A 13,187-nucleotide genomic window follows, 5' to 3' on the forward strand; every position below is an offset into this window, starting at 1 on the left:
TACACCTCTAGACATATTTTTATATTTTATAAAAAAAAAAGAAAGAAAGAAAGAAAAAGAAGTTGTATATACAGCTTTGGCCACAGGAAACTTACTTAACAAATCTAATCTGTGATTTCAGCCTAGAGGTTTGGTTCTCTGCTACTTTGTTTCTGTTGTCCTTACTGATCGAGATGGATATCACTGTTCTTCATTGGCTTGTTCATTGAGGATCTCACTTGACTTAAATTTTTCTAGAGTATAGGGATCGATCAGTGCTCAAAATAAACATTATCCCTGATCTCATGGAACTTACAGTCAATGAAGGACAGACAGATAATAAACACTAAGACATAGGCACATGCTTACCACTGAAGGAAAGATAAACCTATGGGGTACTCTGAGAAGCCCCTCTGAGAAGGTAAAGTTTCAGCTGACCTGAAAGCTAGTTGAGACTTACTTCAGCAGAGCAAAGACCATTTTAGGCATGGGATAGCTAGTGCAAAAATCTAAGATTGGAACAGGCTTTGCAGACTTGTGAATAAGACTTGAGCCAGGTGCAGTGATGCATACCTTTAATCACAGTACTTGGGAGGCTGAGACAGGAGGATGGCATGTTCAAGGACAACCTCAGCAATGTAGAGAGACTCTGTTTCAAATAAAAAAGGCTAAGGGTGTAGTTTGGAGGTAGAGTGCCCCTGAGTTCAATCCATAAAATAAAGAAACAAAGAAACAAATAGCATTGGGGGTGTAGCTCAAAAGTAGAATATTCCTTGATTTAATCCCTAGTACCAAAAAAACACCCCCCCCCCCAAAAAAAAAAAAGCCAAAGGGTTGAAGAAAGCTAGATATAGAAAGGATAGGGTGGTATCAGATGACCTTAAAGAAACATGGGGCTCATTCCTCTGAGTATATTTATTTATTTAGTGGTACTGGGGATTGAACACATGTGCTTTCTACCTCCAAGCTATACCTTGAGTCCTTTTTATTTTTTATTTTGAAACAGGGTCTTGCTAGGTTGCTGAGAGCCTTGATAAGTTGTTTAGGCTATCCTCGAACCTTCAGTCATCTTATCTCAGCCTCCTAAGTACTTGGGATTACAGGCATGCATCACTATGCCCAACTATACTTTTTATTTTGATGGGAGTGTTTCCAAATATGTATCTTTGGATGACTGCAAAAACCATGGAAAACCAAGCGTTGCCTCCTGCAAGTTGGGCTGTATTTGACAGCGTGGGAGTTTGCTATTGTAGGCCCGGGTTTGGACTGCCCGGGGCATTTACTCTAGTCCAGCTTTTGCATGAAGTCCTGAAACTGCTGATTGCCTGATATCACAATCACATTTTTTAGCAGATTAAGTAAGTCAACCTCAAGATTCTTCCCTTCAGAAAAATTATAACTGCCTCTGAATTCTTGACTTTTGCACTTCTTTTCCATGGCTACGTTCTCTGGTTATCTTGTTTATTCTTTGGAAGTATTTGTTTGTTTCTTCTTCTCCCTCAAAATATGAGCTCCATGAGGGCAGGACTCACTCAATCATGCTAACTATTCTTCCCCAAACATAAAATGCTCGGCACATGGTAGATGTCCAGTGACTGTGTGAGGGAAGGGGAAATATTGTCTGTCCTTAGATACATGTAGAAATGCACTAGACTTTTTGGTAATTATATTACCCAGCTCCTTCCTGTAGGGCATCCTGAATGAACTCCCTTTGAGCCCTTCCCATGCTAGCTCCTGTTAGCATTAAGTCTCAGTTGAGGCATCCCATTTTCATAAAGGTGTTCTCTGCCCACTGACTAAAGTATTTATCTCTACCACTCCCATTTGTTAAAGAAAATCATAGTAATGTTATTATTATATTGGTTATTATAGTCTGGAGACATTTAGTCCATGAGTATAAGCTCACAAAGCAAAACAAGTCACCAAAGTAGAATACACGGATGAGAAGTTGTGTGTGAGACACAAGGGGTTAGTTTGGGATTGGAAGGAAGGAGGACAAAAATTGTGTATGTGGAATGGGGAAGGGGCAGGAGACAGGATACTGTGTGAAACAAATACTTAATTTGCCTGAATTTCACTAAAGAGTAAAGGTAGTTAAGAGGAAGAAATATCTATAAGTAAACATGATAATACGGCATTTGTTGCCATGTTAAGTATATAAAGTTAGGTTATAATGGACCATGTTATCAAAAACCTGCAGCCTATACTCTGAATAAATGAGTTAATAATTCTGTATTTGTTATGTGGGGCCTGATAATTTATGCACTTGCCATATTTGTGATCCTTATTTCATTTAATATGCATTCTTTCATAAAGGATGTTTCTTTTCTCTGATGCACAAAAATTGTCATTAGAAATTATAGTCTCCCCCTGCTGGACATGGCTGTTGGAACCTGAAAATTTAGGTTACTTGGCATGTCTGTGTGTGTGTGTGTGTGTGTGTGTGTGTGTGTGTGTGTATCTTTGTGTTAAAATACGTATAAATTGGGTATGGTAGCACATACCTGCAATCCCAGTACCTGGGAAGCTGAGATAGGAGGATCACAGGTTCTAGACCAGCCTCAGCAATTTAGCAAGACCCTGTTTCAAACTTAAAAAAAAAAAGTGGGCTGGGGTGTAGCTCAGAGGTAGAATACCACTGGGCTCAATCCCCAGTACCAAAAAAAAAAAAAATAATAAATAATAAAATAAAATAGAATACATATAAACTATGGCATCTTATCCATTTTAATGGATATTAAAGTTCATTGGCATTAATGCATTTATAATGTTGTGTGATACGTAAGTACATAAGACTTGTTTACTTCAAGTTTCATATTTTTATTTTTACATGTCTTCACAGCCTCACTAAGCAGCCTTTTGATCACGCCTTTCCCATCTCCAAGTTCCTCCACGTCTTCTTCTAGCAGTTATCAGCGCCGCTGGCTTCGAAGTCAGACAACAAGTTTGGAAAATGGCATCATTCCAAGGAGGTGAGTTACAAGTTTCCTCTTGCCGAGAAAAGTGCTAGTGTAGGCGCAGAATGAAACTGGCAGGGTGTCTGCACTCACCTGGACAAGGGAGGAGGAGCAGAAACCTCTGAGGAGCTTCAGATTAGCCTGAAAGCTGATGAATCAGAAGTTTGAAGGGGAAATAAATGAAAGCTTAAGAAAAATTTCTGCTTAGAAAACACTAGGAAATATCTGGGTAGTTTGTGCCATGTTTGAGATTGATTTGGTGTTAAAGTAAGTTGTTGTTTCCTTAAATTCGATCCCTTCCAGATGTAGCACCTATAAAATCAAGAAAGGTAAAATAAAACAGTAATACCAATGTAGTACTTGAAAATATATAACATACTCTCCATTCATATTTTTTCTTTTTGCGGGTCTGGGGATGGAACCCAGCGGCATTTGACATCTGAGCTACATCCCTGCCCTATTTTTTATTCTGTATTTTGAAACAGGGTCTCACTGAGTTGTGGAGAGCCTCACTAAGTAGCTGAGACTGTCCGCAAACCACGATCCTCCGGTCTCAGCCTCCTGAATGCTGTGATTACAAGCATGCGCCACCACGCCCGGCTCTCTCTATTATTTGTGACATTCTCTTTGTAAAATTTAAATTCTTACAAAGGCAGGAATATGATAAGTAGAGACAAGTATCAAGTATTTTCTATTTTTTATTTCTGTTGATTTTTAGATCTAAAGTTTAATTGTGTCCAATATATCTATTTGATGTTAAGTCAGTAGTTTTCAAGCTCCTCTTTGAACTTAAAAGTGTTAGGACTTGTTATATGTAACTATAAGAATTCAATTGATTTAGTAAGTTGATGAGTAATCACGGTGTGTAGAGATCTGTGAAGGTGTAAAGACACCTGCATTTAAGCAGTGTAAGGACTAGTGGGGAAGACAATCCCAGCATAAGTAGTTTGCCATAGGGAGTCATAAAGCGTTTTGGAACTTAAAGGCAGGAAGAATACAGAGTGATGGTGATTGAGGAAGTAGGGATCCTTGTGGAAGAGATGGCACTGAAAGGACAGGCCAAAAAATAAGAGGATGGGGCATCTCTCCTATTCCCTTCAGAATCCCAGGGAGCAAGGTGTAAAGAAAAAACTGTAGCTACATCATTCACTGAGGAGCTGCTCCTTGGTTGGTAGAGTTCAAGTGGAAGGAGCGAGTCTGGCACTTGGTGTGAGGACAAGTCCTAGCTCTGTCACTCAACAGATACGTGATAAAACAAGTAATCTGCACTCTAAGTGTTGCTTTCTCATCTGCACAATAATCAGAGTGTTTGGGGGAAGATTAAATGAGATGAAGCAAGTCACTGGTGAGCCAGGACATAGGATTTGGTGAATGAAATATTGGCAATATGACTTATTTATTGTTGGTGCTGTTGTTACCATTGTTCCTGCAGCCATCAGGAATTGGTGCCTCTACTGTTCCCACTTGCTGGTGTGTGGCAGCTTCTGTGATGGGAAAAGATGGATTTTTGTTGTTGTTGTTGTTGTTATACTGGGGATTGAATTCAGGGACATTCTGCCTTTGAGCTACACTCCTAGCCTCCCCTCCCTCCACTTTTTGCCTTACTGGGAATGGAACCCAGGGTCATTCTACCTCAGAGCCTCCCCCCCAGCCCTCCCCCCTTTTCAGTACTGGGGATGGGACTCAGGGGAATTCTACCTCCGGGCTATATCCCCATACCTATTTTTTTATTTTTTATTTTGAAACAGGGTGTCACTGAGTTGCAAAGGACCTCACTAAGTAGCCGAGGCTGTTCGAGGCTTTTCCTGAACCGGAATCCTACTGTCTCAGCCTCCAAAATGCTGGGATTACAAGTGTGCTCCACAGTGCCCAGTTTGTTTACTCTTTATTTTGAAACAAAGTCTCACTAAGTTGCAGAAGGTCTCACTAAGTAGTTGAGGCTCTCTGCAAACTGTGATTCTCCTGTCCCCGCCTCCAAAGTATTGGCATTATAAGGGGGTGCCACCACACATGGCTCTCTCAGCCCCTTTTTTTTGTTTTGTTTTGTTTTTGAAACAGGGTCTTTTACTAGGTTGTTGAGAGTCTCACTACATTGCTGAGGCTTTCCTGAACATCCTTTTGTCTCAGTTTCCCAAGTGCTGGGATTACAGGTGTGTGCCACCACACCCAGCTGGAGATGGAGCTTGTAAACTTTACCCCTGAGGCATCTCTTTACTAAAAATGCTTTTCATCCCTCAATTTACATTCATACTCAAATATAGCATTTCCCCAACCCACTCCTTTGAAATTCTTCAAAACTCTTAAATAGAGAACTGTTATCGGAACTAATGAGTCTCTAGTGAACTTCTACCTAAAATAAGTATAATACATTCAGAAAGCCTATAAATAGTACAGGGCTGGCTACATAATTTACAGGGCTAGTACAGGACGAAAATGCCAAACTCCTTGCTCATAAAGCAAGAAGAGTGCTCTTAAACACTCTCCAAATTCACTTGTCAGGTCATCAAGTTTATACTTTAGCAACTAGGTTTTCAGTTATGTTGGAAGTGACATCAGTCACTCCTAGCAAATGGAGGGCAAATAATTGTGTGTGTGTGTGTGTGTGTGTGTGTGTGTGTGTGTGTGTGTGTGTGAGAGAGAGAGAGAGAGAGAGAGAGAGAGAGAGAGAGAGAGAGAGAAAAGAGAGAGAGAAAAGAGAGATTGAAGAACTCAGGGACATTCTACCTTTTTGTTTTTAATTTGGAAACAGGGCTTTCTTTCTTTCTTTCTTTCTTTCTTTCTCTTTCTTCCTTCCTTCCTTTCTTTCTTTCTTTCTTTCTTTCTTTCTTTCTTTCTTTCTTTCTTTCTTTTCCGGGTCTGGGGATGGAACCCAGGGGCATTTGACCTCTGAGCTACACCCCCTCCCCTATTTTTTATTCTTTATTTTGAAACAGGGTTTCACTAAGTTGCAGAGGGCCTAAGTAGCTGAGGCTGTCCTTGAACCGCGATCCTGCAGTCTCAGCCTCCCAAATGCTGGGATTACAAGCATGCGCCACCACGCCTGGCTGGAAACAGGATTTTGCTAAGTTGCTCAGGGCCTCACTAAATTACTGAGGCTGGCTTGGAACCTACAGTCCTCCTGTCTCAGCCTTCCAAGTACTGAGATTACAGGTATGTGCCACCGTGCCTGGCTGATAATTTTTTTGTTTAGAGAAGGATCTTTCTTTTTTAAAATTTTTGACGGGTGCATTGTAGTCATACATGTTAATGCAGTACAAGATGGTAGATGGCACACATCACTCATTTAGCCCTTCCCCAACTCCCACTCCTTCCCCTCCCCACTTCTTCCTTCTCATGTTTGGTTTATTGCTTGTTTGTGAATGCACATTATGTACATTAGGGAATTTTCCTCTTTCTTCCTCCCATCCCCCTCAGTTAGGTCACCTTATTTGCTCATTTATGGTTTCTCAGAGAAGGATCTTTCTGCTGATGCAGTATCACTATATATGATGATAGCTTTGTGGGCTATGAGGACAACATTTGAATAACTGTTTGGTAAACTTTCAAAATAGGAATTTTAGCTAGGCATGGTGGCTGAGACAGGAGGATTACAGGTTCAAGGACAGCCTCAGCAACTTAGCAAGACTCTCAGCAACCTAGTGAGAGACCTTATTTTAAAACAAACAAATAAGTAAATAAAAATAAAAAAGGGCTGGGGATATAGCTCAGAGGTAGAATGCCCATGGGTTCAGTCTCCAGTGAAACACACACAGAGGTACACCCACATGCACACATACACAGTGTGTTTTTGCATTCTATTGCTGTCTTTAAATATGGAGAAATTTTAAATTTAAAATGGTCTTATTGATAATTTGCTCATCTGAATCTTCACATGAAAACAGTGGTGGTGTTTTTTGTTCAGTGCAACAAGTCCTACATCCAGTGTCTATTTCTGTACCTATGAATATTTGTTTTGTAATATAGCAGGGTTTTTTATTCTTTTTTTTGGTGGTACTGGGGATTGAACCTAGGGGCATTCTACCTCTGAACTATACCTAGCCCTTTTTATTTCTCATTTTGAAACAGAGTCTCACTAGGTTGCTGAGGATGTCGATAAGTTGCTGACGCTGGGCTTGAGCCTGCAGTCCTCCTTTCTCAGCATCTGAAATCTTGGGATTACAGGCATATGCCACCACTCCCAGCTTGCAGCTGGTTTCATGATCATAAATGATAACTCTTTAAAGAATTCTACTAACTCCCAGTTGACTTGATTGAACTGTTCATGTGTAGATTTTTGCTTTGTGATAATTTACTGCTCTTGGGGTTGTGTCAGAGTATTAAATAATTTGTATAGTCTTCACAGGGACAGTCTCCAGTGATGCATGGGCAAGCTGGCTTCTCACTGTGGCTCCTGCTGGAGACTCCCTCTTCTCACTCCTCCCTTACGGCCAGTCACTGCTGCTTCTGCTGTCACACCCAGTTGGGTGCAAGTTCTGCCTTGGGTCTTGTGGTGCCCTGGCCTCCCCCAGACGGGTGGGTGTGTCAGCCTGCCAGGCCAGGCTGAGTTGCATGCCCTCAGGTCTGAGGTCACCCACTTGCACCCATGTCTTCACTGCCCACATGCAAGCTTCATCATTACATTAGCTTTACTTAGAGGACAGAGTTCAAAAATAAAATGGCAGTTGCAAAATATTATACCAAGCCTCGGGCCCTTCTGAGAGCAGGGTCACATGCCCATGAATCCCTCTGATTATAGTCTGTTTAACACAGAGGATATATGTGCAGGTGTTTTGAATTGGTCACCACCTTTAAAGATCCATCCCTTCATTTAAAGGATGTTGCCATTGATCACTCCACTAGGGCATATATGTAGGAAAGAAAATTGGCTCCTTATCCTAGAGATAGAACAATGCTTGGGTATTAAAAATTGTTATTACTCCTGGCTTTGAGATAAATTTACAGTAATTAAAAACTTACTTCCCAATATAGTTAAATGCAGCCAGTTGGGGACTGATAGTCAAGTTCTTAACAGTTGGTGCCCATTGACCTCAGGCCCCCCTGACATGTCAGATGGTTATTAACTGTGGTTACTGGGTCAGAGATGGGGCTTGGACAGTCTACAGCTGGTACCAGCAGTACTGCCTTTGGGGAAGAGAAGTCATAGGAGTGTGTCATTTAGGATATTGAAATCCCAAATAGCAAGGTTGAATGTCCCAAGAAACCTTTTGATTTATTAAATTAAACAAACCAGCTGCACATGGTGGCATACCCCAGAAATCCCAGCTACTCACAAGTTCGAGACCAGCCTCAGCAACTTTCTTGGAACCATGTTTCAAGGGGCTGGGGATGTAACTCAGTGGTGGAGCGCTTGCCTAGCATGCACGAATCCCTGTGTTCAAGCCCCCAGTACAACACACACAGAGGAACAAGCCATAAGAAGTTGCTGAGGAGATAGTCTTTGACCCATAAAAATGTCAATTTCATGTGGTCCAGAGGAATACATAGGGTCAGTGTATGTTTAAAGCTGACATAAACAATGATTAGGCTAAGCAGTCCTACTATCAGTTGTAGGTTATTCAGATACACTGAAATATAGTTTTTAATCTTATTTATGATCTTGAAGTACTTATAATGTACATAAATGTGTACCAATAAGCATCTACACAATTCTTCTTGATTTCTTTATAAGGAATAAAATGTCTAGTGTGTTCTTCCTTGACTTAAAGCCTGCCAGCTGATCTGATTGCTTCCAGCTCCTTCTCCTCTCGTAATGCACTGGATGGCATGAGCATAGCACGCAGGTCAGGCACAGGTCAGAGTCTAGTCCTTTCCCATCCAGTGAGTGAGTCTAGACTAGAAGATAAAAGCCCCAGGCCCAAATTCTAGCATTGTCACTAAGAAGTTTTTTGTTCCCCAGAATTGAATAAACATTGTGCCTCAGTTTCTACACTTGCAAAACAGCTTGTATACATTATCTGGTGACTTGGGAACAAAGATACATTGAAGGATTTGGGTGTATACTCAAACTTTTGGAAACATTCTCAAACATCCTTGTATTGTGGAATAATAGTTAAATTATAATTATGAGCCTGGGCATGGTGGCACACACTTGTAATCCCAGCATTTGGGAGGCTGAGACAGGAGGATCTTGGTTCACAGCCAGCCTCAGCTACTTAGTGAGGCTCTTTGCAACTCAGTGAGACCCTGTTTCAAAATAAAGAAAAGAAATTGGGTTGGGGGTGTAGCTCAGAGGTAGAATGCCCCTGGGTCCCATCCCCAGTACCATGCCCATGTGTGCGCATGTGTGTGTGCGCACGCGCGCGCGCACACACACACACACACACAAACACTATATATATATATACATATGTATGCATACATATGTATATATGTATATATACATAATACAGACACACATATATAATTATAATTCTGTGTGACCCTATTTATTTCACTTTGTATAGTTCATCCAAAAGTACAGAATGAAGTTCAGAATGAAGTTTAGAATTTTGTAGAGGGGTATAGTAAAGAAAAAGTGGCCTACTATTATAGCTGGGAAAGTTTTGCAGAAATTCAGTAGGTGGCGCCCTCTGCTGTGTTAAAACTGAGTTTGGTCTGTTTAGAGGCTAGAGACAAAAATGGTGAATTAATAAAGTTGCATAGGGTTCAATGTTTATTACAATTTGATTATCAAAGACCAGGTTGGCCAGGCATGGTGGCACACACTTGTAATCACCGCACTTGGGAGGCAGAGACAGGAGGATCGTGCAGGTTCGAAGCCAGCTTTGCTGGCTTAAGAGACCTTGTTTCCAAATAAAAATATAAAAAGTAGGTCTGGGAGTGTAGCCCAGAGGTAGAAGGGTTTCCAGAAACCCAGTACCACCACCAAAAAAATAAAGCTTTCCTAATCATAAGACTTTTGATATATGTATGTTTAATAAAATCTGTATCTATTTGAAATCACAGGGACATGATAGACTGTGAGTAGAACACCAGATAAATGTAGGAACAAGCCGGGCATGGTAATGCATGCTTGTAATCCCAGCATTCGGGAGACTGAGACTGGAGGATTACAGTTTGTGGACAGCCTCAGCTACTTAGTGAGGCCCTCTGCAACTTAGTGAGACCCTGTTTCAAAACAAAGAATATAAAAATAGGGCAGGGGTGTACCTCAGAGGTCAAATGCCCCTGGGTTCTGTCCCCAGACCCACCTACACACACAAAATAAATAAAATAAAATAAATTTAGGAACAAAGGTAGGAGGCTAAAGATACTGTCCAGCACCAGTAACTGTTTTGTTATAATTTGTGCAAAGGAAAATGGAGGAAGCAGCACCCTCCCATATTTGATAGAGATATAAACTAAATGGTAACCAGAGAGAAATGGCAAAGGTGTTGCATATCTACTCTTCCCAGGCCAGGTGCTTTCATTGTAATATATTATGTCCTTTGACTTAGTGTCTTTGTAGAACAAAATAATTTTTTTGTGTGTGTGGTACTGGGGATGGAACCTAGGAGTATTCTACCTCTGAGCTATACCCCCAGCCCAATTTTTTATTCTTTATTTTGAAACAAGGTCTCACTGAGTTGCAAAGAGCCTCACTAAGTAGCTGAGGTTGCCCACTAACCTGATCATCCTGTCTCAGTCTCCCAAATGCTGGGGTTACAAGCATTCGCTACCACGCCCAGCTGCAAAATAAATTATATTTTCTTCACTCTTGCTGATAGTAGCTATGTGATAACAAGGCTGGCTTTTCATAGTTAAATAAGAGACGCAAGCCAGAAGTGGTGGTATATGCCTGTAATCCCAATACTTGGAAGGCTGAGACAGGAGTGTAGGTTTGAGGCCAGGTGCAGCCATTTAATGAGGCCCTCAGAAACCTAGTGAGACCCAGGAGTGTAGCTTGGAGGTAAAATGCCCCTGGTTTCAATCCCAGTACTCTCTCCCCCCAAAAGAGACCTCCTTCCAAAAGGCATATGTTTTGAGTGAACTTGTGTCTCATAATCCTAAATACCATCAAGCTCACAAAATAATCCAGGGGAAAGGAAGAGAGTCTGACATGGGAACATTAAAATTACTCTTGGTTTTCATTTGAGTTTCTCTTAATGTTAAGACAATAACAGGTGCAAGCCAATGTTCTTATTTTTCACATGACAGGCTATCGTGAAAGAGAATTAGAGGTACATAAAGACTCTTGAGTGTTGGGGAGTAGCTTTCCTGGCGTCGTCCCCTAGCGTGACAGTTGACTTTCATGTGAACTCATTGATGAATAGGAATTTTTCAAACTTATTTTTCTCCAGGTCCACTGATGAGACATTTAGCTTGGCTGAGGAAACCTGTACTTCTAATCCAGCCATAGTTCGGAGGAAGAAAATTGCTATAAGCATCATTTTTTCCCTATGCGAGAAAGAAGAAGCACAGCAGAATTTCCAGGACTTCTTTTTTTCACATTTCCCCCTGTTTGAATCTCACATGAACAGGCTGAAGAGTGCAATTGAAAAGGTAGTAGGATTGTAATCTAATGTAAAATAGAGAAGGGATTATGCGGCTTTAAGAATGACAGAATCTCTTTGTTTATGTATCAGCTTACTTTCCCAAGGAGTTAAATCATCCCCAGCCTTGGCAGTTCCTTGGGAACACTGGGGTTAGAAACCAGATGCTGGTTGCTTTAGAAAAGGAAATTACTGCTTTCTAATGGTGTGAGGCGTTATTACATTTGGATGTGTTTGCCATAATACTGTAGGAGTTCCTTCTTAGAGTGATTGAACTTGCTTTCTTTCCACGAAGGCTATGATCTCCTGTAGAAAGATAGCAGAGTCGAGCCACCGCGTCCAGTTTTATGTCAGCCGCCTGATGGAAGCTCTGGGAGAATTCAGGTAAAGTAAAAGGTTTGGCAAATCAACAGCAATCGATGAGCAGCAATATTAGTGGCAGCCATGGTTCTTAGGGTTACACAGAGACCATGACTTGGGAGAATGGAGGGGCTGCTGATTACTAGTCACTTTCATGGCTCCACCCTTCAAGATGGAAACAGACCAAATAGAGTGAAAAATTTAAGGATTACACTAAGAAGTCCTCACTGCCTGACAGTCCTTGATATGATTGTTCTGAACAGAGTGAATGGAGAATACTAATATTCAAGTGTGTCTCATGTCATCCTCATGTCAGCTGTAAGGGTAATTGCTATTACCTAGTTTTGCAGGTGTGGAAACTTAAGTTTAGAGGCACTCATGTTGGTATGCTCGTCAGGGATACCTATGTTCCAGTTTGTCAGGGCAGTCCTAGTTTATACCCAGTGTTCTCTTGTGAGTGTCCTAGTCTGGACATTAAATTACCTGTACGCCTTCCTGTGTCTTCATTGTTCTCTGAAAACCAGATTTCCAGAGCCCTTGCTCCTGGTGTCTGGTAGAAAGGTAGTCTGCCCTGGATAGCAGGCAGGATTCTTTCCCACCATGCTGTGATTGTTGCACTGTTTTCAGAACCATTCTGTCTCTTGGTGGAGAACGGAATCTCTCCCCAAAGCCATCTTGAATCAGTGAGCCAAACTGTTATTCCATAGCTGAGGGATAAAAATATTTCCAATTCCAGAATACTGGAACATCTCTGTGATGCTTAAAGTAGATTCTGATAAGCTTTATAATGTTACTTGTAGCAGAATCACCACCTTTTTGAACTCTAGGTTATATATACACAAGTTAACAGATTAGGCATTATAGGATAATTGCAGTACTGGGGATGGAACCCAGGGGTGTTGCACCTCTGAGCTACACCCCCAGGCCTATTTTTAAATCATTTTTTATTTATTTTTTATTTTTAGTTTTTGCAGTACTGGGAATGGAACCCAGGGTCATTCTACCTCCGAGCTGCAACCCCAGGCCTATTTTTTTTATTATTCTTTATTTTGAAACAGGGTCTCACTGAATTGTGAAAGGCCTCACAAAGTAGCTGAGGTTGACCTTAAACTATGATTTTCTAGTCTCAGCCTCCCGAGTGCTGGGATTACAAGCATGTGCCACCATGCCTGGCTAAGACATAACAATTCTTTTTTTTTTCTTTGGAAACAGGGTCTCTTAAGCTAGCGAGGCTGGCTTTGAACCTGTGTGATCCTCCTGTCTCTGCCTCCCAAGCGTGAGGATTACAAGCATGAGCCAGCATGCCTGGCCAAGACATAACAATTCTTAACATAACAACTCTAACAATCTTGAGGATGTTGTGAAGTTGTACTTTCTGACAGCAATCTGATGCTTAGTAAACATACCATAGTTTGTGTGG

General features: G+C 41.2%; 1 protein-coding gene across 3 annotated transcripts in view; it reads left to right on the plus strand.

Annotated features, from left to right (window-relative positions):
* FNIP2 (folliculin interacting protein 2) overlaps window positions 1-13,187 on the plus strand; it is a gene marked incomplete at both ends in the record, with an annotated part of 162,942 nt that overhangs the window by 93,694 nt on the left and 56,061 nt on the right. For all 3 annotated transcript variants that reach the window (XM_080697732.1, XM_080697734.1, XM_080697733.1), the window contains 3 exons: window positions 2,822-2,951; window positions 11,216-11,417; window positions 11,703-11,791. In XM_080697732.1, the coding sequence (XP_080553858.1) occupies window positions 2,822-2,951; window positions 11,216-11,417; window positions 11,703-11,791 (421 nt within the window). The remainder of the gene's footprint in view (window positions 1-2,821; window positions 2,952-11,215; window positions 11,418-11,702; window positions 11,792-13,187) is intronic.

This window comes from Muscardinus avellanarius (assembly GCF_963383645.1).
Source record: "Muscardinus avellanarius genome assembly, chromosome: 6".
NCBI lineage: Eukaryota > Metazoa > Chordata > Mammalia > Rodentia > Gliridae > Muscardinus > Muscardinus avellanarius.